This window comes from Xyrauchen texanus, chromosome 10, assembly GCF_025860055.1.
Source record: "Xyrauchen texanus isolate HMW12.3.18 chromosome 10, RBS_HiC_50CHRs, whole genome shotgun sequence".
NCBI lineage: Eukaryota > Metazoa > Chordata > Actinopteri > Cypriniformes > Catostomidae > Xyrauchen > Xyrauchen texanus.
Genome location: NC_068285.1, coordinates 11,509,091 through 11,536,337, shown reverse-complemented (window position 1 = coordinate 11,536,337; position 27,247 = coordinate 11,509,091). Strand labels below are relative to the sequence as shown.

The 27,247-nt window shown below is 40.4% G+C and overlaps 1 protein-coding gene across 1 annotated transcript; it reads left to right on the top strand.

Moving 5' to 3' along the window:
* Nucleotides 1–168: 168 nt before the first annotated feature.
* Nucleotides 169–26,971, top strand: LOC127650521 (four and a half LIM domains protein 3-like). Its single transcript, XM_052135979.1, has 6 exons — nucleotides 169–284; nucleotides 14,583–14,790; nucleotides 16,468–16,642; nucleotides 20,979–21,148; nucleotides 21,233–21,419; nucleotides 25,388–26,971. The coding sequence occupies exons 2-6, from the start codon at nucleotides 14,635–14,637 to the stop codon at nucleotides 25,534–25,536; spliced, it is 837 nt and encodes a 278-aa protein (XP_051991939.1). The 5' UTR covers nucleotides 169–284; nucleotides 14,583–14,634; the 3' UTR covers nucleotides 25,537–26,971.
* The last annotated feature ends 276 nt before the right edge of the window (nucleotides 26,972–27,247 follow it).

The window sequence follows — 27,247 nt, the reverse complement described above, 5'->3', positions numbered from 1 at the left end:
AAGATTCTTTTCAGAACGTTCAACTTACAAAGAACATTCCATTCTACACATTTCCAAAATAAACAAAAGGATGTTGAAAGTTTGGATGATCTGGCAGAGACAGTATGGGCGGGTGTGAGTGTAAATGTCTCGCCCACTGGGAGGATCAGCGGTGTTTTTATGTTTCATGGGGGAAACTGCAGTTACACACACCTCTGTGTCTCGGTCGCGCGTCTGCACTCCACGCGTCCAAACGAACGCGCACAAATTTTCGCGCCAGGACAGCTGGACACTTGAATACCACGGTAAGATCTCAACTGATTACAGTATTCTTTGGAGAATAGGAGGCTCATTCAGTTGTTAAGAGCTTGTGAACTTTTGTTTCTTCCTGCGTAAACTGGTCACTAAAATACTAAAATGACTAAACCCTGAGGGTCAATCGTGTCATCATGATTGACAGATGTCTCTGTAATGTTATGGTCGCTTTCTCCCGTGGGAACAGCTCAATCAGTTGTAGTGGAAAACCCTGAGATATCGTTAGTGTATTTGATGTTGCAACACACACATATTTAAGATGTATGCATTTAAATTTCATAACAAAATTCCATCAAATTGAGTTGAGTAATCTTTAATAAAATAAAATAGAATAAATGGTGCAAATATGACACAATTAAATTTTATGGAATTTTGTTACGAATTTGAAATGTCTAAATAAAAAATAATAATAAATTGGCTAAATATTTTTTGGGTTATGAATTATTATTTGCAGATCCCTACTTAATGTTCATTCAAATAAAAATATAGTGACATCATAAAGAACATAAAATTCTATTTCCCGTAGATATCGGTCCACAAACCATGTGCACTATCTTTGTGGTCCTCCATGGTGTTACAATAACACAATCATTTTGGAATAAGTTCAGAGCAGTGCAGTTTAGAGGTTACAGATTGTCTAAAAACAATGACAGTTTCATTGGACTTTGTGTGTGTGTATGGCACCCCAGGGGCTCGGTGACAAAAGTGGCATTTAAGAAGCGGCTTATTTTTGTCCAGAGCACAGGGAGTTCTCACACACTGTATATCTCTGGCTTTTTCTCTCTCACCTGCATCAAAATGGAATTGCCCACACGTTTATTTTCCCTTATATCCCTTCTCAGCCCAAATTTCTTCTGTAGTACTTAGAAAAAAAGCACTATAGTGGAACTATACAGAGATGGTAATACTATAGTACATTAATACTGTATTTACCATGTCACTGGCAGAACATGGGAATACATTAAAGTAGTAATACATGATCCTACTGTACATTATATTATTACTATATTCCATGTAACCTTATGGCATTTGCATGATACTTAATAGGACCTTAAAGTATTAGAAACCTTGAAACTAGTACTGGCATTCAGTTAACCATGATAAACATGGTATTCAGCATCATAAATGACATTTATGGTCACAGCTACTAAAAGTGTGTTTTTCATCAAACTCGGATTTATAGATTTATGAGTTGACCCAAGGGCAAATATGAGTTGAGCATTGATTTTCCAACTGTTTTATATTTATTCACCAACACAGCATTTATTCAAAATTTCAACCAAAGTTCAACCATGTTCCAGCAGGAAAGTTTAAACATCCTGTTTGATAAAATTATTGATTTTTATTTGGCTGATTAAAGGAAAATGCCACTTATTTGGAAATGCATTGAAAGGACTGCTTATATACTGTAGCTAGTTTTCCCCCAAAGTGTAAATGTTTGATCAAGATACCTCATTGTTAATCTTGATCTTCCCAACTGCTCTTGAAAGAGCTCAGAGTGGGCCAGAGCAATTCAAGTTAATGAGTTAATCAGTTTCTGGAAGATTTCAGTTTCTTAAAGAACATTTGTCAAGACATTTTTGAGTGGCAATCCCTAAAAACAAAGAACTGATGAGGACTTTCTAGACTATACTCATTGAAGATATCTGAGGTGAATTGATGTCCACATCGCAGATCTGATGAGGTGCTACATACATTTGACAGATAGAGATTTGTGGGCAGTCACTGATGCTGAGTAAGATACGTCCAGTTTAAGCAAGCTTTCAAAAAGTTGTAATAAATGAATACGAAAGCACTATCCACCACAGGCAAAATGTATAGATCTCAGGTGCGAGCACTTGGCCAACGCTTTGCCAACGTGTGCATTTACCTTGGCAGGAACTAACCTCAGTACTCATGGGGGTGATAGAGTTACCTTCAAGCATCTGTGCCATTATATTGTAAGTTTTATTATTCTAGTAAGCTCCAATCAGCCACAACATTAAAACCACCTGCCTAATATTGTGTAGGTCCCCCTCTTGCTGCCAAAACAGCGCCAACCTGCATCCCAGAATAGAATTTTGAGATTATATTCTTCTGACCACAATTGTACAGAGTGGTTATCTGAGTTAATGTAGACTTTGTCAGTCCTATCAAGTCTCCGTTGACCTCTCTCATCTACAAGACATTTCCGTCCACAGAATTGCCCCTCACTGGATGTTTTTTGTTTTTTGGCACCATTCGGAGTAAATTCTAGAGACTGTTGTGTGTGAAAATCTCAGGAGATCAACAGTTACAGAAATACTCAAACCAGCCGGGAGTTCGGGAGGCGAGACGTGGGCCAAAAGAATCATGGAAGCACTACAAAATGACGTGGTTACTCTTGCAATTGCATTTTTCATCTCACGTTTGCTTATTATGGCAATATCGGTTAGGTTTAGGTTTGGGGTAGGGAGGTAAGTTTTATTCATTTAAAACTCGATAGAAGCTTCATCTGCTTGGGACAAAATGTAACCTGCTGTGATACATGTGAGTAACCAAGTTATGTTGGATGATAGCAAAAATGGCCACAGTTGCCTTATTTTCATGAGATCAGGCTAAAAAGGGCAGTGTAAACATTCTTCAAAATTCCTCCTTTGGCATTCCGTTGAACCATGTCATACAGCTAACTAGATGATGACAGTATTTTCATTTTGGAGTGAACTATTCACAAATACAGTACATATAAGAGGTCCCTAATGAGTTCATAGAATGCTTTTTTAAAGGGTGTGTGTGTATTAAGAAACACTAATGTTGACCTCTTTTCAAAGAGCTGTCCCCTTTAGTTTTATTGGTGTGGAAGACAAATTAAATGAACATGGGATTATGGGAAGGTGACAGAGAGGTAAACATCTGTAAAGGGATTAATGGAAAGGAGGAGGCGAGAACCGGCTTGACAATATTAATAATATTTTAATTGTAAACTGAACCAAAAAGACAAACACACACACAGGTGTCGGACAGCTGTCCGTAACTCTCTCTCTCTCTCTGTCGCACTACCGTCTTCGGTCGGCCTTTATCCCTCTCTAGGGCTAATTAGCCTGATTAGGGACCGGATGTGTGGAATCAAGACCCGGCCCCGCCCTCCGCCCTGCCACATTCCTCCCTCGTTCTCTCAGGCCGGGGAGCCCCCGGCATGACGTACATCCCTCTTTCCCTGGATCGTGCCAAATTAACAAAAAACATTTTTAAAAAGAGAGGGAAAGGCCAACACGGAGTGGCAGAGGACGAGAGAGAGGAAAGAGAGAGAGATAAAAAACACTTACAGCCGGTTCTCCAATACGCCGTAGCTTGGTCCTCGGCCACTCCTCCACCATCTAATGGACGACAGCCGCGCCTCCCAGGGCAGATCGGAGGCAGTCCTCTGGCCCCTGGCGGATGGAACGCCCCACTGCGTTTTTGGTGGACGGTAGGGGTCTCCCCCGGCCCTGGCAGCGGTAACCGCTCAAGGCGGTTGGTTGGGACCCCCTCCTCCCCTCGTGGTCGGCGGCCGTTCCTCCACTTCCAGGCGGCCAGGCTCCTACGTTCTGCGGCAGATGGCCACGGCTGCTCCTTTAGGGTGGATGGCAGCGCCGAGAACTCCACTACAGCGCATTCCTCCTCCTACCCGTGTTTCGGCACCAGTTTAAAGGTATTAATGGAAAGGAGGAGGTGAGAACCGGCTTGACAATATAAATAATGTTTAAATATAAACTGAACCAAAAAGACAAACACACACACAGGTGTCGTACACAGGCCTCAGTCTCTCTCTCTCTCTGTCGCACTGCCATCTTCGGTCGCCCCTTATCCCTCTCAAGGGCTAATTAGCCTGATTAGGGGCCGGATGTGCGGAATCATGACCCGGCCCCGCCCTCCGCCCTGCCACAACATCATACCTATTTATAGAGCAGAGTAAATATGACTAGTTAAAGAGTAATTAAGACTAGCATAGACAAGTGCATGATGATATCACACCAATAATTTCCAGACTTACAGCGAATTTGGCACCAGTTTCCACTGGCATTCAGCTCGATACACATTATTATGGGGTGTGAACGGGAGTAAATGGAGGTGGGTGCTGTGTCCACATAACAATTATTTTTGTTTGCCCAACAACTGGGACGTTCAGTGTGATCTTTCTCCATGAGTAACTGGCAGAAATGTTGGTCATCGAAGAACTGCATCTGTTTTTCTGGAGAATGGACTGTGCCATTTTTAGGCAGAAAAATTTCTTTGTTTGCCCTTTTCTAAACCATCTGATTCTTCTCTGCCATGGCCCTGACAACACTGGCATTCCAGTAGGGTGGTACGGGACAAAGGCGGCAGGGCTGAGACAATAGCTGGAGCTCCGCCAGGGAATAACATAAGAGCTACTACATTTGCAACACTGGACATCAGTTTGTCTAACCAATGACCAATGATTCGGTTCAAGAAACCTGTTTGAGAACAGTTATTGTTTTTGCGATTTAGTGTCGCCAGTGGCACAGAAATTAGACTCTTCACAGAAATGGCCATGGCAACCAGTGATTCCAAACACTGTAGTTACAGTTATTGTTATTACTAGTATTATAAATGAATAGGGATCTCCTTCAAACAGTGCTAGAAGACTGTAATTGAACTGATGTGTTTTGAGATCACATACCCAAAACTGGAAAGAGTGAGCAATGCAATCTCTTTTTCTCACTTAATAAAACATCTCTGGCTTGTAAATATGTTTAATAGATGACTTATGATGGCTGTATTGTGTCCTAAACATCAGAGACTGGCTCCAACAAGTCCCATGGAAGGAAGATGCATTGTTCTTAAGAGTAAACAACTCTTCCAAGATGTAAACAGACATATTACACTGAATATTAAACCAAAAAATGTGTTTTATTCCCTGAACTCTTAAGCCTTAAAGGAATATTCCAAGTTTAATACAAGTTTATGTTCAGTCTGCAGCATTTTAAGCATAATGTTCCTTACATCAACATTATTTTCCCCAGAACTGTCCCTCCTTTTCTTAGAAAAAATAACAAATTAAATTAAAAAAAGCACAAATCTGGGTTCCACTGAGGCACTTACAATGGAAGTGAATGGGGCCAATCTGTAAACGTTAAAATGCACACAAACCGCAAACAATATGCCTGTTAACATGATTTTAGTGTGATAAATTGCTAACTAACCTTTTCTGTGTAATGTTATATTAAAATGTTCAACTACATTGCCATACCCAGGGACGGATTACCAACCGGACCAATGGGACCAGTGCCCATAGTCCCTTAATTACCAGTGTGCACTTGTCTGCCCGGGGGTGCCCTGGGTCTTAAGGCTGCACAATCTAGTTTGGTGATCACCCCCCCCAAGCTTGATAACCCTTTTGGGCATGAACAGCAAACGTCCCCCCCACCCATACCCACTCAACAACTCTTGGGTGGAGGAGGGCCTTGGAGATAGTTGGCCCCAGGGCCTTTGCAAGTCGTAATCTGTCCCTGGCCATACCGATGTAACGGCGTAACCCTAAAACCGACTGTAACCTCAGTTATTTTTTGTTAAAGAAAAGGAGACGAGTTGACATGCTGTCGATTGAGCTTAATTTATATTGAACCCGGAATATTCCTTTAATATTGGAATTTTCACTTTAATCCAAGTTTTGCTTTAGTTTAATTACCCAGATTTCTTAGTCTTGCATGCCTCACTTTCAGAGTCTTGCTCTTTTACATCCTCATTTTATTTCCAAAATATTTCCAATTCACAGTCTGACTTTTGTAACATCTGTATGGGACTTACTAAGTTTAACTTCATGGTTACTTACATACATGATACATGTACATAAGGTACTTTTTTGTGGTGCTTCAGTACTGCAACAAATCTGGGATACATTTAAAATCCACAAACACACTTTTAATATGTGATTAATTTGTAATGGCTGTAGAATGTTGTGTAAAGTTTTTATATTTCCAATACGTTTGGCCCACAGGTGTCAGTGGTAAACAGCACATACACTAAATGCACCGTTAACCAGCTGCTTGATTTTCAACCCGTTGAAAATTAGGGTTGGAGCCTTTTGGTTGTTGCTGAATAACATATACTGTGTGTTAAAATAAGTGTGAGAGATTTGGTTTAAAATTGTTATTTTTTTATGAAACAAATGGTGCATTGAGCTTAACACTGAAGAAAGTTTGTATTGTTCTGGGGTTGGGTTTTACACACCATTAAGCAGTGTGTTTGGAGACCTGCAGCTTCTGGTGGGTGGGTGGGGGGTGCATCTGAGATCAAGGGTCTGTATGTGGATCGGAAAATGTTCCTTGTTATGCAATGTCATTCACCTGTTTGCACATTGTGGAGACAGATTTAATTATGTCGGAATGCTGTGGAATTTCTTTAATTAGTTTGTTAGCCAACATTTTGTTTCAGATGGCAGGATCGGGTAATGGAGAAAGTTATATAGCGTTCATTGGAATTGAATCAGGCCTGTTTTTAAGAGATAAAGGGCTTAAAAAATTATTACTAGGAAATTATCAGACACAATTGCAAAGTTATTAGAAAATAAAGAATCTCACAAAGAAATGTCTATGTAAATAATATAATAAGTAATGATAATTTGTATAAAGAAAATGATTCACCAAATTTTCATACTGCAGTTTTACTTTATTAAATCATAAATCATACTGTGTGGACACAAAGATGTTTTTATATAATAGACATATATTAAATTTAGCCCAATAACAGCTAAATTATGTATACATACTATAAATATGTATATATATTTATATAATACTAAATTACTACTAATAATACATAAATATTTGGGTTGATTATGGAGTTAATTAAAATTAGAACAATGGCACAATGCAAAATATCTTAATGGTCATAAAAATAAACTTTGTCTTAATGCAATATATTGTTGTATTTGCTTGGTTGATTATTTATTTATTTATTTATTCATTTCTATTTATTTCATTAGTTAGCTAGCTACTATTTAGTTAGTTAGAGTTGAATTCAGAAGTTTACATACACTTAAAACTCATAAAACTCACTACATGACACGAGTAATTTTCCCAACAATTGTTTTCAGACAGATTGTTTCACTTTTAATTGACTATATCACAATTCCTGTGGGTCAGAAGTGTATATACACAAAGTTATCTGTGCCTTTAAACAGCTTGGAAAATTCCAGACAATTATGTCAAGCCTTTAGACAAATATCCAGTTAGCTTCTGATTGGAGGTGTACTGAATTGGAGGTGTACCTGTTGATGTATTTTAAGGCCTACCTTCAAACTCAGTGCCTCTTTTCTTGACATCATGGGAAAATCAAAAGATATCTGCCAAGACGTGGACCTCCACAAGTCTGGTTCATCCTTGGGAGCAGTTCCCAAATGCCTGAAGGTACCACGTTCGTCTGTACAAACAATAGTACGCAAGTATAAACATCATGGGACCATGCAGCCATCATACCGCTCAGGAAGGAGACACATTCTGTCTCCTAGAGATGAGCATAATTTGGTGTGAAAAGTGCAAATCAATCCAAGAACAACAGCAAAGGACCTTTTGAAGATGCTGGAGGAAACAGGCAGACAAGTATCTATATCCACAGTAAAACAAGTCCTATATCGACATAACTTGAAAGGCTGCTCAGCAAGGAAGAAGCCACTGCTCCAAAACCACCATAAAAAAGCCAGACTACAGTTTGCAAGAGCACATGGGGAAAAAGATCTTTTTGGAGAAATGTCCTCTGGTCTGATTACATTTTCGTTTAACTGTTTTGCCACAATGACCATCGTTATGTTTGGAGAAAAAAGGGTGAGGCTTGCAAGCTGAAGAACACCATCCCAACCGTGAAGCATGGGGGTGGCAGCATCATGTTCTGGGGGTGCTTTACTGCAGGAGGGACTGGTGCACTACACAGAATAGATGGCATCATGAGGAAGGACAATTATGTGGATATATTGAAGCAACATCTCAAGACATCAGCCAGGAAGTTAAAGCTCGGTTGTAAATGGGTCTTCCAAATGGACAGTGACCCCAAGAATACCTCCAAAGTTGTGGTAAAATGGCTTAAGGACAACAAAGTCAAGGAATTGGAGTGGCCATCATAAAGCCCTGACCTCAATCCAATAGAAAATTGTAAGGCAGAACTGAAAAAGCATGTTAGAGCAAGAAGGCCTACAGACTCCAGTCACTTATTGTGAGAAGCTTGTGGAAGGCTACCCAAAATATTTGACCCAATTTAAACAATATAAAAGGCAATGCTACCAAATACTGACAAAGTCCATGTAAACTTCTGGCCCACTGGGAATGTGATGAAAGCTGAAAAATGCTCTCTACTATTATTCTGACATTTCATATTCTTCAAATAAAGTAGAGATCCTAACTGACCTAAGACAGGGATTACAAGATTAATTGTCAGGAATTGTGGAAAAACTGAGTTTAAATGTATTTGGCTAAGGTGTATGTACACTTCTGTCTTCAACTGTAGTTATCTTTTAAAAATATTCTGCATGACCTTTACATTCTAGAATCCTGCCAAATGGAATGTCTTTGAGTTTGAAGAGCAAAACTCTGTAGCATCTGAAACGGATAGAGTGAGGTCTGGTCATTATCTGAGCTTCTGGCTTTTACCATAAAGCTGTCTAGAAGCTGGAAAATAACCAGCTTTAGGAGATCGGTCTTGGTCCATGTTACATTTCCAAAGTGCTGTCTTCTCGCCTCAATGTTATCGTGACTGGTAGCACCATAGTTCTGACACAGCAAAGGCTCTTGTGAAGTGAGTTTTCTGTTTTAGTTTGACATGTTTAACATAGTGAGAAATGCAGACTCTAGTATGTTGGTGTAACTTTGGAAATGTGCCACATATTATTTCAGAACAACTTGGAATGATTCTCACATTCTTCTCATCTTTCTACTTACAGTATATAAATTCCATGACACTTACTTACACAATAAGGCAGCTCATTAGGTGTTGGGACAGAATCATAGATAGTGGTTGCCAGACCAAGTTTTAAAACGGCAAAATGCATTAAGGCCATTCTCGGAATGTGCAGTCATAACATGGTTTAAGGAGTATGTCAGCAGTCAGAATTAGTTAATCATTACATTGTCATGCTGAAGAATGCTTGCTGTGTGGAAACCATCTCTTCATCTCTATAATGATCTAAAATGAAATCAATGAAAAAACGTGGCAGATTAGCATTGTTTATTGTCAGGAGTCATTCTGCTCAATTAAGTCATTTTAAGTCGTCGTTTTTATTTGTATAGTGTTTCAATACCGTAACAAGATGATTTACTGGGAGCGTGATTCATTACTATTTACAGTATACTCTCAAATTCTCATCTGGGGGGTGAAAGAGAACGAAATCACTGTGTTTTAAGGGGGAGTTTGACGTTAGTGACCCTTGGGGAGTTTTATATCGCATTAGAATCGTATGTTATACAATCATTCCCACAAAGAATGCCAGAGGACCTGTCCTTCATGAAATAAGAGGGTGCTGTTTCATCGGATGTCCTTCAAATTAACAAACAGAGATGACAGAATTGGGAAAAGAGAAGCAGTACAAGACAAACTTGATTTTTTGTGTTGTGGGGGTTGGGTATGGTTGCATCAGGGGTTGTGCAACCTCAATAAATCAAGCCACATAGTCCCACGACAGCTCATAATAATTTGTATAAGATGGCGAATTCGTTAGCTATTGTGTGAATTTGCTCGTACAAAAAGGTGCAGCTTTTATTCCCCTTGAGATCGACCAATCAAGAAATACTATTTGAAATCAATAAAACAGGCTTTATATTATAGCTAGCCTCCTATCCAGCACTTTATTTTATAAAATCTGTGAACAAATTTCGTTACTCATTCCATATTTATTTATGCAAGACAATTGTGTACTATGCTTCCATCATCTCCTTCCAGACCCTGATGTTCTCTTTCTTCCATCATGGTACACAAAATGTATTTTACTATTGAAATTATGGATAGGTTTGGGTTTTGGTTTGGGTTTGGGGTCGCACAAGGAGAAAAAATAATTACATTGTTTGTTGGTGAGTTTGTAAATTTTTGCACAAGCCAACTTGTAAGATTTCTTACGATTTATCCATCTCGTACTAAATATTACAACTCGTCATGAGGCTGGGTTAGATTGAGCGTTGTCTTTTAATTGAAATGTGATTTGCTCCACCTCTGAAAGGACTTTTGGTAACACTTTACGATAAGGTTGAATTCATTAACATTAGTTAACTACATTCTTTAACATGAACTTACAATGATCAATACTTTTACACTTTTACGTCATTATACGTTATATAAGTTAATGTTAATTTCTACATATATTAATACATTTTTTTACGTTAAAAGTTAACATTAGTTTACGTTAAAATTTAACATTAGTTAATGCAATATACTGTAAACTAACATGAACAAATATTGAATTATAGTATTTTGGTAAATTAGCATTAACAAAGGTCTTCAGGTCAAAGGTAGTACAGAAGTTAGAGCAGAAGAAAGACACAGAAGAAAGAAAAATATTTTTAGAAATATAGAAAACACATAACGTATGATTGTGGACTGATTAAATGCTCATGGAAAAGATGTTTCTTCAGCTGTTTTTGAATGTTGAGAAGGTCTCAATAGATCGGGTGGGGGTTGGAAGCGCATTTTACCACTGAGGAATAGAGAATAGGAACGATCTGGAGAGCAACTTTGAAACTCGTTGCAATGGACCACCAGGCGTCGCTCATTCATTGATCATGTGGAGTGAGAGGGGACATAGACCTGGAGTGGTGAGTTGAAATAAGAGGGTGCTGTTGGATGTCCTAAAGTTCAAAGTTAAAGCCATGTATTTGATGTGGGCAGCTATAGGTAGCCAGTAGAGTGAGATCAAGAGTGGGGCATCATGGGCCCTCATTGGTTGGTTGAAGACTAGACATGCCAAATGCAATTGAGGTAGTGGGGAGATTGGCCAACAGAGCACTGAAGTTGTCAAGTTTTGATATGACAAGAGTTTGGACCAGGTGCTGTGCAGCATATTCAGAGAGGAAAGTTCTGCTTTTCCTGATGTTTGAAAGTGCATACCTGAAAGACAGGGAGGTTGACGAGATGTAGCCAGTGAAGTTTAGCTTGTTATCAGACACCACTCCCAGGTTCCTAGCTGTCCTGGTTGGTGTTATTATTGTCTAACCAAGATGAACCTTAACGCTGTGGTCAACAGATGGATTGCCAGGGATCACCAGAAGTTCTGTCTTGGCAAGGATGATCTGAAGCTGGAGTTCCTTCATCCAGGCCTAGGTATCGGAAAGGCAGGCTGAAATATGAGCTTAGACGGTGGGGGTCATCTGGCTGGAAGGACAGGTGGGGCTGTGCATCATCTGCATAGCAGTGATAGGAGAAGCCCTATGCCTTTATGATTGGTCTGAGTGATGTTAGATCATGGTGTATATCGAGAAGAGGAGGGGTCCAAACACTGATCCCTAAGGAACACCAGTGGTTAGCTGGTGTGTTACGAACCTTAAAAGGTCTAGGACAGATACCGTAACATTTATATATTGACGTACTGCTGAAGGTGAGATGTGGTGGAAAAATACATGACAGGCTCTTATTGAAGGAAAAGATGAACTGGACTTTATTTACAACAAGCCGAAGCCACTGAATCCAGTCAAAGAAACAACAATAAGGTGTGCTATGTACAAAATAAGTAGGTGAATAAATAAACAATAAATGAGAAAAGAACGAAAGCGGCGCCAAAGGAAAGAACAAAATGTAACAAATCAATCCCTAATCTAAACCTGATCTAACCAAAGAAAAGGGTAGAAAATAAACCGGAAACTTCGGTGCACACGGCACCCTAGTTAAACTACCTAACAAAACAAAAATACAGGGGTTGGCGCTCACATCTTACCTGGTGTGTCTAGTAGTCATTTGCTACGGGTGTTTGCTACGGGTGTATATCGCGATATACTGACCTGCGTTCTCTTCCCACAATGTCCGTTGTTAAACGATATCTCAAGCAAATGAAAAGGTAGACATACACATCATGTACATAAAAGTACAAAGAACAAAACACATAGCACACCACTCAAGTCAAAGGCAGAGCCATACACATACTCATTTTGCTACCGAGAGACAGCATGAATGAACGCGCAATCCTTTTAAAACCAGCCGGCGGCCTCCAATTGGTTCTCAAGCGCCGCCTTAACGATGACTGACGTTCGACTCAGCCAATCACAGCAACCTGCGAGCAGAGAGAGGGAGCTAGAGACAGAGAGAAAACAATGAGCACAACAACCAACACGTGCAAAGTACACTAACGTAACAATGAAAACTAACACAACACACGCGTGAAACGTAACATGGTGTGACTTGTACACTTATCCTCTCCAGGAGGATCTTGCTGTGGGGTACGACTCAAACCAGCCAAGTGAGGTTCCTGTGATGCCCAGGTCTGAGAGGGTGGACAGGAGGATCTGGTGGTTAACCGTGTAAGGCAGCATACAGGTCAAAGAGGATTAGAATAGATGATTTGGAGTTAGCTCTTGCCAGTCGCAGGGTTTTCAGTTACTGATTAGAGAGCAGTGTCTGTGGAATGTCCTTGTCTGAAGCCAGATTGATGACTGGTAAGTAGGGGGAGTGAGTGATAGGGAAAGAAGGAGTGTAACAGAGAACAGGCTGAAGAAGTGGTTAGAGATGTGTAGAGGAGTAACACGAACATACAAGAAGATAGTGATACAATTACGGGTGATGATGAGATCTAGTTGTTTTCCTGCTCTATTTGTTGTTACAAGGTAGGTTATGCATTCTTGTAAGGTTAAACAAGGTCAGAAGAGCTAAGAGAACTCAATAGCTTGAGTTTTGTCCAGGTGGATCCCAAAGGACCACCAGCGGAGTTCCATCCTCAGGAAAAGAGGACGGCAGCATGTAAATGGTCTGCACTTATATAGCACCTTTTTAACCTTAGCGGTATTCAAATCGCTTTACACTGCGTCTCATTCACACATTCACACACCAATTAAGACAGAGCTGCCATGCAAGGCCCTAGCCTGCTATTGGGAGCAACTTGGGGTTCAGTGTCTTGCCCAAGGACACTTCGGCATGTGGAGGCACGTGGGCCGGGAATCAAACCGCCAACCCTGAGATTAGTGGACAACCCACTCTACCACCTGAGCCACAGCCGCCCCGTCTAGTGTGTTTGTATGTCTAGTTCTTCAATGAAGATGTCTAGTTTTAAAAGGCAGTAGACAACCAAAAAGTTAATTGTAGCAGGATTAGTCATAGTAATGGCATTACATTCAAAAGATGAGAAGAGAGATTAGAGTGGAGTCAATTTCAAGGTGCTGGAAAAGAGCAAACCAGTTCCTCCATCCCATGCAGTCAAGCGAGGGGTGTAGGTAAATGCAAAGTCGGTCGAGATGGCTGAGGGGGTCGCAGTGTTGTCTGTGCCAATCCATTTCTCGGTCAGAGCAAAAATATAGAACTGTGACTGACTGACAAAGGCAGGGATGATGTCAGCTTTGTTGACCGCCAACTGGCAGTCCCACAGTCAAAGAGAGAATGAGAGGGACTGTGGTGAGGCAGTACCAAGCGTCCTTAGGTACAGTGTGGTGTGTTGTCTACGACACGTGTATGTGGATTTCCTCCTAGAGCAAACAACAGGAATATACTGAAATCACATTTTGCAAACATGACAGGAAAATAAAGTGTAAGATACGCTGGTTCACTCTGAAATACGTCAGATTGTGGAAGTAAATTGGCTTGCGAATGCCATTTCATGTTGACTTCAAACATCCAAGATTGTGATTGTCTTTGAATGGTCCTGGTACAAAAAAAGGAACAGTGGAAAAGTTTATTGTGGGAATGCTGGTATTCTCACGCTCTGTTCAGCACACACAGCAAAACACAAATGTAACACTGATATAGAATCGCTCGGTTCCCACTGGATCCTGATGGACGTTTTATTCGTGTAATCAGAGATAATGCAATAGACTTCCAAATCCCTAGTGAATCTTTTGGCATACTTACACTTTCTTTCTCTCTTTCTCTCTTTCTATCTCTCTCTCTCTCTCTCTCTCTCTCTCTCTCTCTCTCTTTCTTAAGACACACACAGAGTATAACATTTAATCCAGTCATTTAATTAAAAACCTTTAGGCCTACTGTGCTGGAAAAAGATTGACAACTGATTATAAAAAACAGATTAATCTCTGATTACAGACATAATTAATGGCTAGGCACTTCTTTCTGATGTTGAAAGTCTCTTATCAGCACAGCTCAGTTAAATACCCCAAGCAACATTGTCTAAATCCTATTTTCGTTTGTTTAACATTCAGGACTGGAGTGCGTCTCTCTCTCTGTGTAAGACTCAGATCAAAGCCAAGCATCATGTCAGAACCGTTTAACTGCGAGGGCTGTAAAGAGTCTCTGTACGGCAGGAAATACATCCAGATGGACGATGTACCACACTGTATCCCATGTTACGACCGTCTGTACGCCAACACCTGTCACGAGTGCAAAGAGCTCATCGGACACAACACACGGGTAAGAGGTTGAGTGTGTGCAACTGCATACTGATGCTCAACTTTGGCTTAGTGACTAATGGTATGGTTTTACAACCAAAAAATTCATATTACTGTTTTGCACACTGATGCATTTACATTTATACATTTGGCAGACGCTTTTATCCAAAGCGACTTACAGAGCCCTTATTACAGGGACAATCCCCCTGGAGCAACCTGGAGTTAAGTGCCTTGCTCAAGGACACAATGGTGGTGGCTGTGGGGCACAAACCAGCAACCTTCTGCTTAACAGTTATGTGCTTTAGCCCACTACGCCACCACCAACATTTCGGCCTTCAGCCTTCCTCAGAGTGCTCTGAAATGCAACAGTGTGCAGTGTTTTAGTCATTTTAATGTTTGTATTGTGATAGCCATGATCTGAATAAAGGCTTTTGAATGTTCTGGTACCGAAAGATGTGCCTTGGACTTTCTTCTAGAGTATATGTTTGAAACCCAACATAAGAGTACCTTCTGGGATTACTTTACAAGTTCCTTGCAGCAAGCAGCGTTCCAAGAAGCTTTCTTTGGTCACATGCATGTAGTTTACGCTGCACACGCCATATACAGGACACATATAGTGTGTGTCTGTGTGTATCATTCGTCATAGAAAGCATCCACACAGCACAGCTGGTCATGGTCACTCTTGGCACAGAGGCAGCCAATCAAAACAGAGCAGGCTGCAGGGATGCCTCAGAGCAATGCTCACCGTATGAGTTATTGACCCGTTGGGAAAAACCCACATGAAATCCATGTTTTTCTCCCTTTTCTCTGTCAGATATGTGTAAGTGTGATGATTCGGGGTCATTTAGCTGAAAGGACATCTTTTAATATGTCAAAAATGTAACTCTGAATTGTGCTGAATCAGTCACAGTGGTCATGCGCAGAGATGTTTTGCTTCAGAGGCATCATGGATAAGGTTAGATCATAATCTCATGTTCCACTGTGGATCTTTGAAACTGGAAGTGCAAAAGCAGTGTTAATTCAATCTGATTCGATCCAATTCAATCAAATGAAGATAGGCATAAAAGCAGTGTTGATTCGATTTGATTCAATTCAGTTTTGCTGTAATTTGGATTCCAATCTGATTCAGTTCGATATGAACTCAATTCATTTTGACAGTTTTTTTTAATTAATGCAAGTAATTTAATTTTAAATCAATTTCTATTTGATTGTGTGCTGTTCAGTCTGATTCAATCTGATTAGAAACAGACACAGAGCAGCTTTACAGGTCTATCACGCCTAAACCTGGCAAACAAGCACAACTTAAACGATAATGATAATAAAACTCCTAAAAGTAAGAGACATGTTTCATTTTTACTTGCCAGCTCTGATATACATTTTTGTGCAATTTAAAGAATTCCAGCAGGAATCTGTATTTAAAGCGAGTGTCTTAGTGGTCAGAGTTCATAGTTCTCTTATATTTAGAACATTTACATTTATGCATTTGGCAGATGTTTTTATCCAAAGCGACTTACAGTGCACTTATTACAGGGACAATCCCCCACGGAGCAACCTGGAGTTAAGTGCCTTGCTCAAGCACACAATGGTAGTGGCTGTAGGGATCGAACCAGCAACCTTCTGCTTACCAGTTATGTGCTTTAGCCCACTACGCCACCACCACTCCACTGTATAACCTCATTCTTCTGTTGTGTGTGTTCAGGAGCTGTTTTATGAGGACAGGCACTATCATGAAAACTGTTTCTGCTGCTCACGCTGCAGACGTTCCCTGGCCGACGAGTCGTTCACCTGTCAGGAAGACGCTTTGGTGTGTAATGACTGTTACTGCAACGAGTTCTCTTCAAAATGTGTGGCTTGTGGCAAGACTGTGATGCCAGGTACAGTGCAGTTCACATATACATACATTTACTGTAAAATCCATATGCATAACTGTGCAAAGGTTTTGGGCATTTGTGAAAACTGTTGTATGGTGAGAATGTTTACTCACTTAGAAATAATGCCATGAATCATTTTTATTTATCAGTTAACTTCATACAAAGTATAGTAACAAAAACTAAAAAAGCTAAATGAATATTTGGTGTGACCACCCTGTGCCTTTAAAACAGCACCAATGAGGAAATGAGGTTCAAACAGATTTTCTCACCCAGCTCGCTGAGACAGAAACTGAGTTAATGAGTTTTGATTAGGCGACAGGGTGCGGCAGGAAAGATGTGATGTGTGATTACAGACACGCTCAACTGAGACAGAAAACCCTCCAGCCACACTCTCACACACGCCTCGGGGCCTGATGCCAGCACACGGGCATTACATTGCCTGTAATTATACTGTCGCCTACCTTTCTCTCACTTTGGAGTTTTTCCAGAGTGAAATGAGAGATAGAGAAAGTTCCACAAGGATAAAATTACAAACTATCTCCTCCCTCGCTCACTGAGAACCGATCGTCTACTTCAGTCCCCCCGTGGGCTCGTTTCACGCCCATTGGTGAGTGACACAAAGATCAGGTGTGCCATTTTCCCACCAAACCTGTAACTCATCCATTCCAGACTCCAGACATTAGATGCATTTAAAAAAAATACTGGCTGTGTTGCATACTGTTCCTGTTATGCAGTACTTTTTGAATTGAGATCGAGAGTTAGCTTATAATGATGTCAACTTTAATACATGATGTTTAGAAATTATGGCATAAACCTCATAAAACAATTTATACAGTGAGACAAACCTACTAATACTACAAAACAAAACAGAATTCATCAAATCCATTGCTACTACTTATAAATGCTGATGTTTTTGTTAGGGCCTAAGCACTGTAAGTGCGGAGGCCCTATTGTTTTCCTAAGGATTACTGTTAACATTCTTCTTTTCAAGGTTTCAGGGGCTTTTGGGTCCCTTAACATGCTCAGAAACTCCTGAAAATGTGCACACACATCAGAATCGTCAGCCATTAGAGCTTGGCAAAAGTTCACATGGGGGGGTCAAGGGGGGGCTCTCTGTCGGCTCCTTGAAAATTGGAATTTTGAGAGGCTTTGTAGCACATGCCTTTTCACCTACAGTCACCAAACGTTGTACCCTCATAGTCATAGGATCTGCCCAACAGGAAGTCTGCCATGTTGCATAGTTTGAAAAACGCATGCTCTGGAATTTGAAATACTCCTCCAAGGGGATTTGTGTGACAGGCACCAAACGTGGGCAACATCATGCCAAGACATTGAAGATGCAAAATTACGAACAGATTTTTGATATTTCAAACGGTGTTGCCATGGCGAGGCAATAAGTTAATGAGGAAAAATTTAAAACAGGAATTGCTCATATCTTCGGCGTGCACTGTGCGATTTAGTTCAAAATTGATATTTATTTTTGGTATTGGGGGCTGATCACATGGATATGACTATTCATAGTCATAGCGCCACCAACACCACATTAGGAAGTGTTGCACTTTTTTTTTTAGAAACTGTCATCTTTTGCACTACTGTGTCTCATACTGTGTCTATTGTCCTGTTCATTGTTAGTCATTTATTGTACTGTCCCGTACTTTTTGCACACGTTTGCTCGTGCACTTTATATAGGTGTGTTATTTAGTCTGTGTAGTCTCATGTGGTTCTGTTTGTGTCCTATGTTGTTTTATGTAGCACCATGGTCCTGGAGGAACTTTGTTTCGTTTTGCTGTGTACTGTACTAACTGTATATGGTTGAACGACAATAAAAACCATTTGACTTGACTTGACTTAATACAGACTTTGGAATAGCACTCTTATTTTTATCTGAACTGCTTCAGATTTGTTTATAATAAAGTCAAGACAGTACAGATTTAAAATTATGAAGGGATTTTTGATATCTTAACTACTGTTGCCACGGCAACGTATTAAACACTGTTATTCCTGTTTATGTATATTCATATGATTTTGAGGTACTTGGCTTGCTTGAATTTTTATGATCTTTTGCACACACGTCAGAATCGTTGGCCATTAGGGGTGGGCAAAAGTTAATTCATGGGTGTGTAGAGGGGGCTCTGAAGTGCCAAATAGAAAATGGCCATGTTCAGGGGACTCTGATTAAAAAACAAAGTTCTGTTTTATTGTCTAACCAGTTCAGTTTTGTGTGTGTTTTGCACTTTTGATGTTTGGCAGTCTCACCCCATCATGTCTGTGTGTGTTTTTTCTGCATTGTGGCAGTTTTTTAGATTTTGTATAGTAAATAATGAAAAACGATCTGTGATTTTTAGTGTTTCCCATTCATTTCCTATGGTGGTCACTTTTGACCGGGAACAGTAACTGGTAAATGGTCTGCACTTATATAGTGCTTTTTCTAACCTCAGAGGTTACCAAAGCACTTTACACTGTGTCCCAATCACCCATTCACACACACATTCATACACCAATGGTGGCAGTACAGTACAAGTGTAACTTTTTTTTCCTACCACTTCCACTGATCGAATCAGCTCCAATTTCTTTCTGTGTGTTCAAATATCAAATGGATGAAAAGTCACCAAGTCTTGTACCCATCAGATAAAGGAACCCCATTTTATTGAAGAAACAAAATTGATTTTGGTCAAAAATGACCGAACAGTAGGCATGTAACGATTCACTCAACTCGCGATGCGATACGATTCACAATACAGGTTTCACGATACGATTTTCTCACGATTTTGTTTTTTAACAAAATGAGATTTAAGATAAATGAAAAAGTGTCCTTTAATTATTTCTCACTCAGACAAAATGCTGCACATTTCTTTGTGAAACTGAAATATCTTTGTCAAATAACAAAACTAAATTGACATTTTAAAACAAATCCCAAATAAAATAAATACAAAAAAATACATCTCTTCATATAAACAAACTAAGGCTTTGCCTGTGCTCTTTCCTAGCTTAGAATGTTTTTTTTTTTAAGAAATATCAGCAAATCCACATTTTCTGGCAGAAGCTGTGACCTCTGCACATGAAAACTCTGCACATGAAAAAACCCTTTCACTAGGGACAGAGGTGGCTGGTGTGGAGAGATATGCTTTTGCTATACTGGATAGCAGTGGGTATAGCCTAGCATTCTCTTTCCACCACTTGAGTGGACAGCTATTGAGGGAATTGGATGTTTCAGCTCTGTACTTATTAATTTCTGCATCAATCTGACTGATGTGCTGTGCAATTGGTTCACCAAAAGTCCCTCCAAGGAGTAGCCTAAATCCTTCATTTTCTACGACAGAAAACGGCCTCATATCTTTTTCCATGAAAACACTGATACACCTTGTGATCTCCTTGGCTCTCGCACTCGTCGCTGCAAGTGGGGCTGCAAACCTGCCGGTCAGAGTGGTTTGGCCAACTAATACGTTTTTACGTGCAGACGGCGGTGACGGTTTGTATGCTGCATCATGTTTGTTGTGCTATTGGTGTATATTAACATCATCTTGCAGTATCTGAACACAGTTTTTGTTTTGTCTGTTACCACCTCAACGCTTTCATTATTAGTCTTCGGAAAGCCAAAATGCTGCCACGCCTCCGATTTGAATGAAGATGGGGCACCCTCAAGATCACGATCTACACTTGCCGCCGCCATGTTTGCTACTGTTTAACGCTTCAACTTGTTCACTGCTATCGCACCTGTAAATCGAGGTCAAAATATACTGCTTCAGCGCCCCTGCTGTTTAAAACGTGTATCGCGATTCCTTTAACATCTCAACCGACACGAATCGTCACACATTTTCATCGTTTTTCAACCGGCTCGGAGTGTATCGTTGCATCCCTACCGAACAGTGCATGAGGGTTAAAACTGTGAGTTTAAAAATTATCCAATACATTAAGACATATTTGATGGGGACATGTTGTGTGCTGTTGCATGTGTAGATTTCCTTGGTGACAAAAGATAGCTGTGTAGCTACTAGTTGCTTAACCCATATTTTGGGCCACCCACAATCGTATAAAACAAGCCTTGAGGAATTACCTGCAATGCATGAACAGGTGAGGTACTGAGTCACTAAAAACAAGTAAACTTTTCTCCTAAATACATGAGGTTTTTAAGGTTAATGCTCTATAGAGTTTTAAATCAACAAAACCAACCTCTCTACCCTAAACCTAACCGATAGAGTCATTAAAGCAAGTGTGAGATGAAAAATCATTTTGTGGTGCTTCCGTTACACGTTGGCTCAAGTGTCAACTCGCTTGCTACCACAAAACTTCATTGCACTTGAATAAGTAAATAAATGGCATCTATCTGTTTCTCTCCCAGGCTCTAAACGGTTAGAGTACGAGGGAAGTGCCTGGCACGAGGAATGTTTTGTTTGCTGTGGTTGTAAGGAGCCCATCGGTGCCCAGGCCTTCATCCCAGATAAGGGTGACTACTACTGTGTGCCCTGCTTCGAGGGACGATTCGCCCCACGCTGCGCTCACTGCAAACAGGTGGGACGACATCCCAACTACGAACTACTATGCATAAACCATAAAGCAAACCTGAAATGATTTTGCCGATCTTCTCTGTTACAGGCAGTGGTTCAGGATGGCGTTACGTACAGAGACGAGCCCTGGCATAAAGAGTGTTTCCTGTGTACTGGTTGTAAATGCCAGCTCGCCGGGCAGCCCTTCACCACTCAGGGGCAAGACCCGTACTGCGTCAAATGCTTTAGCAAGCTGCATGCCCAAATGTGCGCCTCCTGCAACAAACCCATCACAGGTCAGTGTGTGTCCTTTATAACAAGACTGCTTCTGAGTCTCCACAGCTGCTAACAGGGACGCTTTGTCACAAACAAGAGACACAATTGTCTTGCTCAGTTTGACCTCTAAACAACAAAACATAAAGTCATGTGGTAAAGGAAGACAAAGGCAGTTGAGTCAGACTGAAATAGCTTTGTTTTTGCAATTGTGTTGGTCAAGATGGGGTCAGGAATATCTATAAACATTGAGAAGTGGGAATAAAAATGAGAAGTGTTTAAAATGTACTGGAGTTAAAACACATTTGTCAAGACCACAGAATCTTTCTGTATGTATTATATTTTTGTAAAACATTTTAATATTCCCTACAAAACATTATGAATTAAAAAAAAGTTAAAAAAAATATATTTATTTTATATATAGGCCTACAGTATATCTCCTCCTGAATATAAAGATGTTTTGAAAACACAAACACATTATATATATATATATATATGTCCATTTATACAGGACAGACAGACACTGTATACGGATGGACAGATAGATACTGTAGACGGACAGACAGACAGATACTGTGGACAGACAGACAGACACTGTATACGGATGGACAGATAGATACTGTAGATGGACAGACAGACAGATACTGTAGACAGACAGACAGATAGATACTTTAGACAGACAGACAGATAGATACCGTAGACGGACAGACAGATAGATACTGTAGACGGACAGACAGACAGATACTGTGGACAGACAGACAGACACTGTATACGGATGGACAGATAGATACTGTAGATGGACAGACAGACAGATACTGTAGACAGACAGACAGATAGATACTTTAGACAGACAGACAGATAGATACCGTAGACGGACAGACAGACAGATACTGTAGACGGACAGACAGACAGATACTGTAGACAGACAGACAGATAGATAGATACTGTAGACGGACAGACAGATGGATACTGTAGACGGAGAGACAGACAGATACTGTAGACAGACAGATACTGTGGACAGACAGACAGATACTGTAGACAGACAGACAGATGGATACTGTAGACGGACAGACAGACAGATACTGTGGACAGACAGACAGATACTGTAGACAGACAGACAGATAGATACTGTAGACGGACAGACAGATGGATACTATAGACGGACAGACAGACAGATACTGTGGACAGACAGACAGATACTGTAGACAGACAGACAGATAGATACTGTAGACGGACAGACAGATGGATACTATAGACAGACAGACAGACAGATACTGTGGACAGACAGACAGATACTGTAGACAGACAGACAGATGGATACTGTAGACGGACAGACAGACAGATACTGTGGACAGACAGACAGATACTGTAGACAGACAGACAGACAGATACTGTAGACAGACAGACAGATAGATACTGTAGACGGACAGACAGATGGATACTATAGACGGACAGACAGACGGATACTACAGACAGACAGACAGATACTGTAGATGGACAGACAGATAGATACTTTAGACGGACAGACAGACAGATACTGTGGACAGACAGACAGATACTGTAGACAGACAGACAGATAGATACTGTAGACGGACAGACAGATAGATACTGTAGACAGACAGACAGATACTGTGGACAGACCGACAGATACTGTAGACAGACAGACAGATAGATACTGTAGACGGACAGACAGACAGATAGATACTGTAGATGGACAGACAGATAGATACTGTAGACGGACAGACAGACAGATACTGTGGACAGACAGACAGATACTGTAGACAGACAGACAGATAGATACTGTAGATGGACAGACAGATAGATACTGTAGACGGACAGACAGATAGATACTGTAGACAGACAGACAGATACTGTGGACAGACAGATAGATACTGTAGATGGACAGACAGATAGATAATGTAGACAGACAGACAGATAGATACTGTATACGGACAGACAGACAGATACTGTGGACAGACAGACAGATACTGTGGACAGACAGACGGATACTACAGACAGACAGACAGATACTGTAGATGGACAGACAGATAGATACTTTAGACGGACAGACAGACAGATACTGTGGACAGACAGACAGATACTGTAGACAGACAGACAGATAGATACTGTAGATGGACAGACAGATAGATACTGTAGACGGACAGACAGATAGATACTGTAGACAGACAGACAGATACTGTGGACAGACCGACAGATACTGTAGACAGACAGACAGATAGATACTGTAGACGGACAGACAGACAGATAGATACTGTAGATGGACAGACAGATAGATACTGTAGACGGACAGACAGACAGATACTGTGGACAGACAGACAGATACTGTGGACAGACAGACAGATACTGTAGACAGACAGACAGATAGATACTGTAGATGGACAGACAGATAGATACTGTAGACGGACAGACAGATAGATACTGTAGACAGACAGACAGATACTGTGGACAGACAGATAGATACTGTAGATGGACAGACAGATAGATAATGTAGACAGACAGACAGATAGATACTGTATACGGACAGACAGACAGATACTGTGGACAGACAGACAGATAGATACTGTAGACACACAGACAGACACTGTATACGGACGGACAGATACTGTAGACAGACAGACAGATAGATAATGTAGATGGACAGACAGATAGATATTGTAGACAGACAGATAGATACTGTAGACAGACAGACAGATACTAGACGGACGGACGGAAAGATAGACAGACAGACAGTCAGACAGATAGATACTATAGACAGAGACAGACTAACAGATAGATAGATAGAAAGACAGATAGATACTGTAGACAGACGGACGGACAGATAGATAGAGACAGACATACAGACCGATAGAGACAGACAGACAGACAGATACTGTAGACGGAGACAGACAGACAGATACTGTAGACGGACGGACAGATAGAAAGATAGAGAGACAGACAGATAGATACTGTAGACAGAGACAGACAGACATATGATATGACATGATATATATGTACATTTATATACATTATAGATAGATAGACAGACACTGTAGACAGAGACAGAGAATTGAAATTGAATAGATAGAGACAGACAGACAGACCGATAGAGACAGACAGACAGATAGAGACAAACATACGGTGGACGGACGGACGGACAGACAGATAGATAACATGTTCATCATAGATGTATATTTAATTAATTTGCTTTCCTAAAGCATTTTTGAACAACTTATTAGATCTGGACCAAAACAAAAGCTCTGTGTCAGTCATTAACCCTGTAATATTTTATAATTTCTGACATATAATAACCTCAAGGCAAGTTCTGCAAAAGGGCTGCTTTTTATTTAAGGAACAGTTCAAAATTCTGTCATCATTTACTCACCCTCATGTTGTGCCAAACCCATATGACTTACTTCTGTAGAACACAAAAGGACATGTTTCGAAAAATCATTTCATGCTACTCTTTTAATGCAATGAATGTGAAATGAGGCTATCGAGCTCCAAAAATGACCAAAAAATAAAGCTTTGTTAAAGTACCATAAAAGTAGACCATCTGACTGGCTCGACGCAACTGTTTGAATTTGCACAAACACAAACAAGTATTTTGGAGCTATGGTGAAAGGGAAGATTTTCAGCAAATAGCTGTTTCAGTTCCAGTCTATTCTGCGCACAAAGCTATTGTATGATTTCAGTGCACTTACAATGTAGCATTTGCATGTATAAACTACTTTAAGGATATTTTTGGTGCATTGGTTGCAATTTCTGGAGCTCGACATTCCTAGTCTCTATTCACTTTCATTTTACAGAAAAGAACTGCTCTAACATTCTGCTAAATAACTTTTGTTGTGTTCCATGGAAGAAGAAGAAAACACGAGGTTGAGCAATTGATTAACAGTTTAAATTCTGATATATTTTTGTTTTAAATCCTGATCATGTTTTCCCATTGTTAAGAAGGTCAAACCCTCAATCTCTACCCCTCTCTCTTTCTCAGGTTTTGGAGAAGGGAAGTATGTCTCGTTTGAGGCTCGTCAGTGGCATCAGCCGTGTTTTAAGTGTTCCAAGTGTTCAGTGTCTCTGGTCGGGGCTGGATTCTTCCCTGATGGAAAAAAGATTCTCTGCAAAAGCTGCAATGCCAAATAACTCACAACACATTCCTTGATGTATAGCAGTTGTTCAACATACCTCTGTTTAAAGAGGCTCTATTATGCTTTTTGTGATTTTACCTTTCCTTTAGCTGTTTGTGCATGTATACGGTCTGCAAAGTTAAAGACCATGCCAAAGGGAGTTACACTCTCCCGCAGAAAACACTGCTCCTGAACTGCCCTGAAACGCCTGGTTTGCAGTCCAGCCATTACTTCCGTGACTTAGCTATGTCACCATGTAACACATTTGCATAATGCCCGCCTAATGGTGCGTTCACATACAACGTGGAAAACAATTTCGCATTGCTCGCGCGAGTTTGACCGCTGGATTAAATTTGTGTTTAAACTTGCGTTCATGCGAGTAACGCGATCCCGCGAGTATTCCCCCTTCTCTTCCGGAAAAGGACAGGAGGAGGGGCTTCTATGACAACTTATCTTTCCGATATCAACCATGGCCGATATCACAACGATTGCTGCTCTGTATCTGTTGTGGAAGTCCCAGATACGTTGATGTTGTGTCATACAATTCCATGTGCCCACACACCGCTACAATATTTTTCTCATCCCATTTTTCCTGATTTCTTCTGCAACTACGTCAGTACGTCAGTGACATCCGGAAAATCTCAATGCTGATAGGCTTTCGCAACAACACGTCATGCAAATTTCTCACTCGAGTTGAAAAATTTGAACACGCGAATGAAGTGATTTTGCGTTATCGCTTCGCGCCATTCGCTTCATTCGTGCCGCCCGCCACGAATTCGCACCTATTCGAATCCAGCATGTCCACATGCCTCAATGTCCTCAGATGCTGTTGATTTTATTATTGAAGTCTTCATTTGCATAATTTTGCTTTTACATTTGAGAAATCTCCACATACCCAATGTTTGCATAGTCTTCAGGCCTTTACATTGGCTCTGGACAGCAACATTCTTCAATTAAATTTACATTTGAACAATACACACACTGACCCAAATGACTGTGTGAAGTCATGCATTCACCAAGACCAGATAATGCTGTTAGAAATTGGAGGAAAATATTATTGTCTGTATTTTACACGGTACACTTGACCCACTCCATCCACCGAGTGCACCGTTTATCCACACAAATGCATCATTTTGTTATTTTCTCACATTTGAATATATAAATGGTAATTCATTAACTGATGACTAACAGATTTTAGCACCTATCTGTATCTCACAACAAAAAGCAGATCAAAATGATCATTAAAGTCTTTTAATTATGATGGAAAATCTTGTGAGAAGCCTTTATTTTTATCTCACTATTTGCCCATTTTACCAAATGCCAGATTTCTGACTGATTTTTTACCCAAATAAGGACATGCATCACTAAAAGATACTTGTGGAACAAAATTTCCAAACATGATTGAATGCCAGAATTACACAAAAGTCTCCACTTTTGCACTTCAGCAGGAAGTTAGATAGACAGACAGACAGACAGACAGATAGATGATGTAGACAGATAGACAGACGGATAGATACTGCAGCCAGACAGACAGATACTACAGGCAGACAGACAGATAGATACTGCAGGCAGAGAGACAGACAGGCAGACAGACAGATAGATACTAGACAGACAGACAAACAGACAAGAGTGGACAGATGGATGGACAGACAGACAGATACTACAGGCAGACAGACAGATAGATACTAGACAGACAAACAGACAAGAGTGGACGGACAGATACTGCA

Bases quoted from the DNA above. Each gene is read 5' to 3' on its own strand.
- LOC127650521 (XM_052135979.1), top strand. From the start codon at position 14,635: ATGTCAGAACCGTTTAACTGCGAGGGCTGTAAAGAGTCTCTGTACGGC. The intron at 14,791-16,467 runs GTAAGAGGTTGA...GTGTGTGTTCAG, and splicing joins TCATCGGACACAACACACGG to GAGCTGTTTTATGAGGACAG. The intron at 16,643-20,978 runs GTACAGTGCAGT...TTTCTCTCCCAG, and splicing joins TGGCAAGACTGTGATGCCAG to GCTCTAAACGGTTAGAGTAC.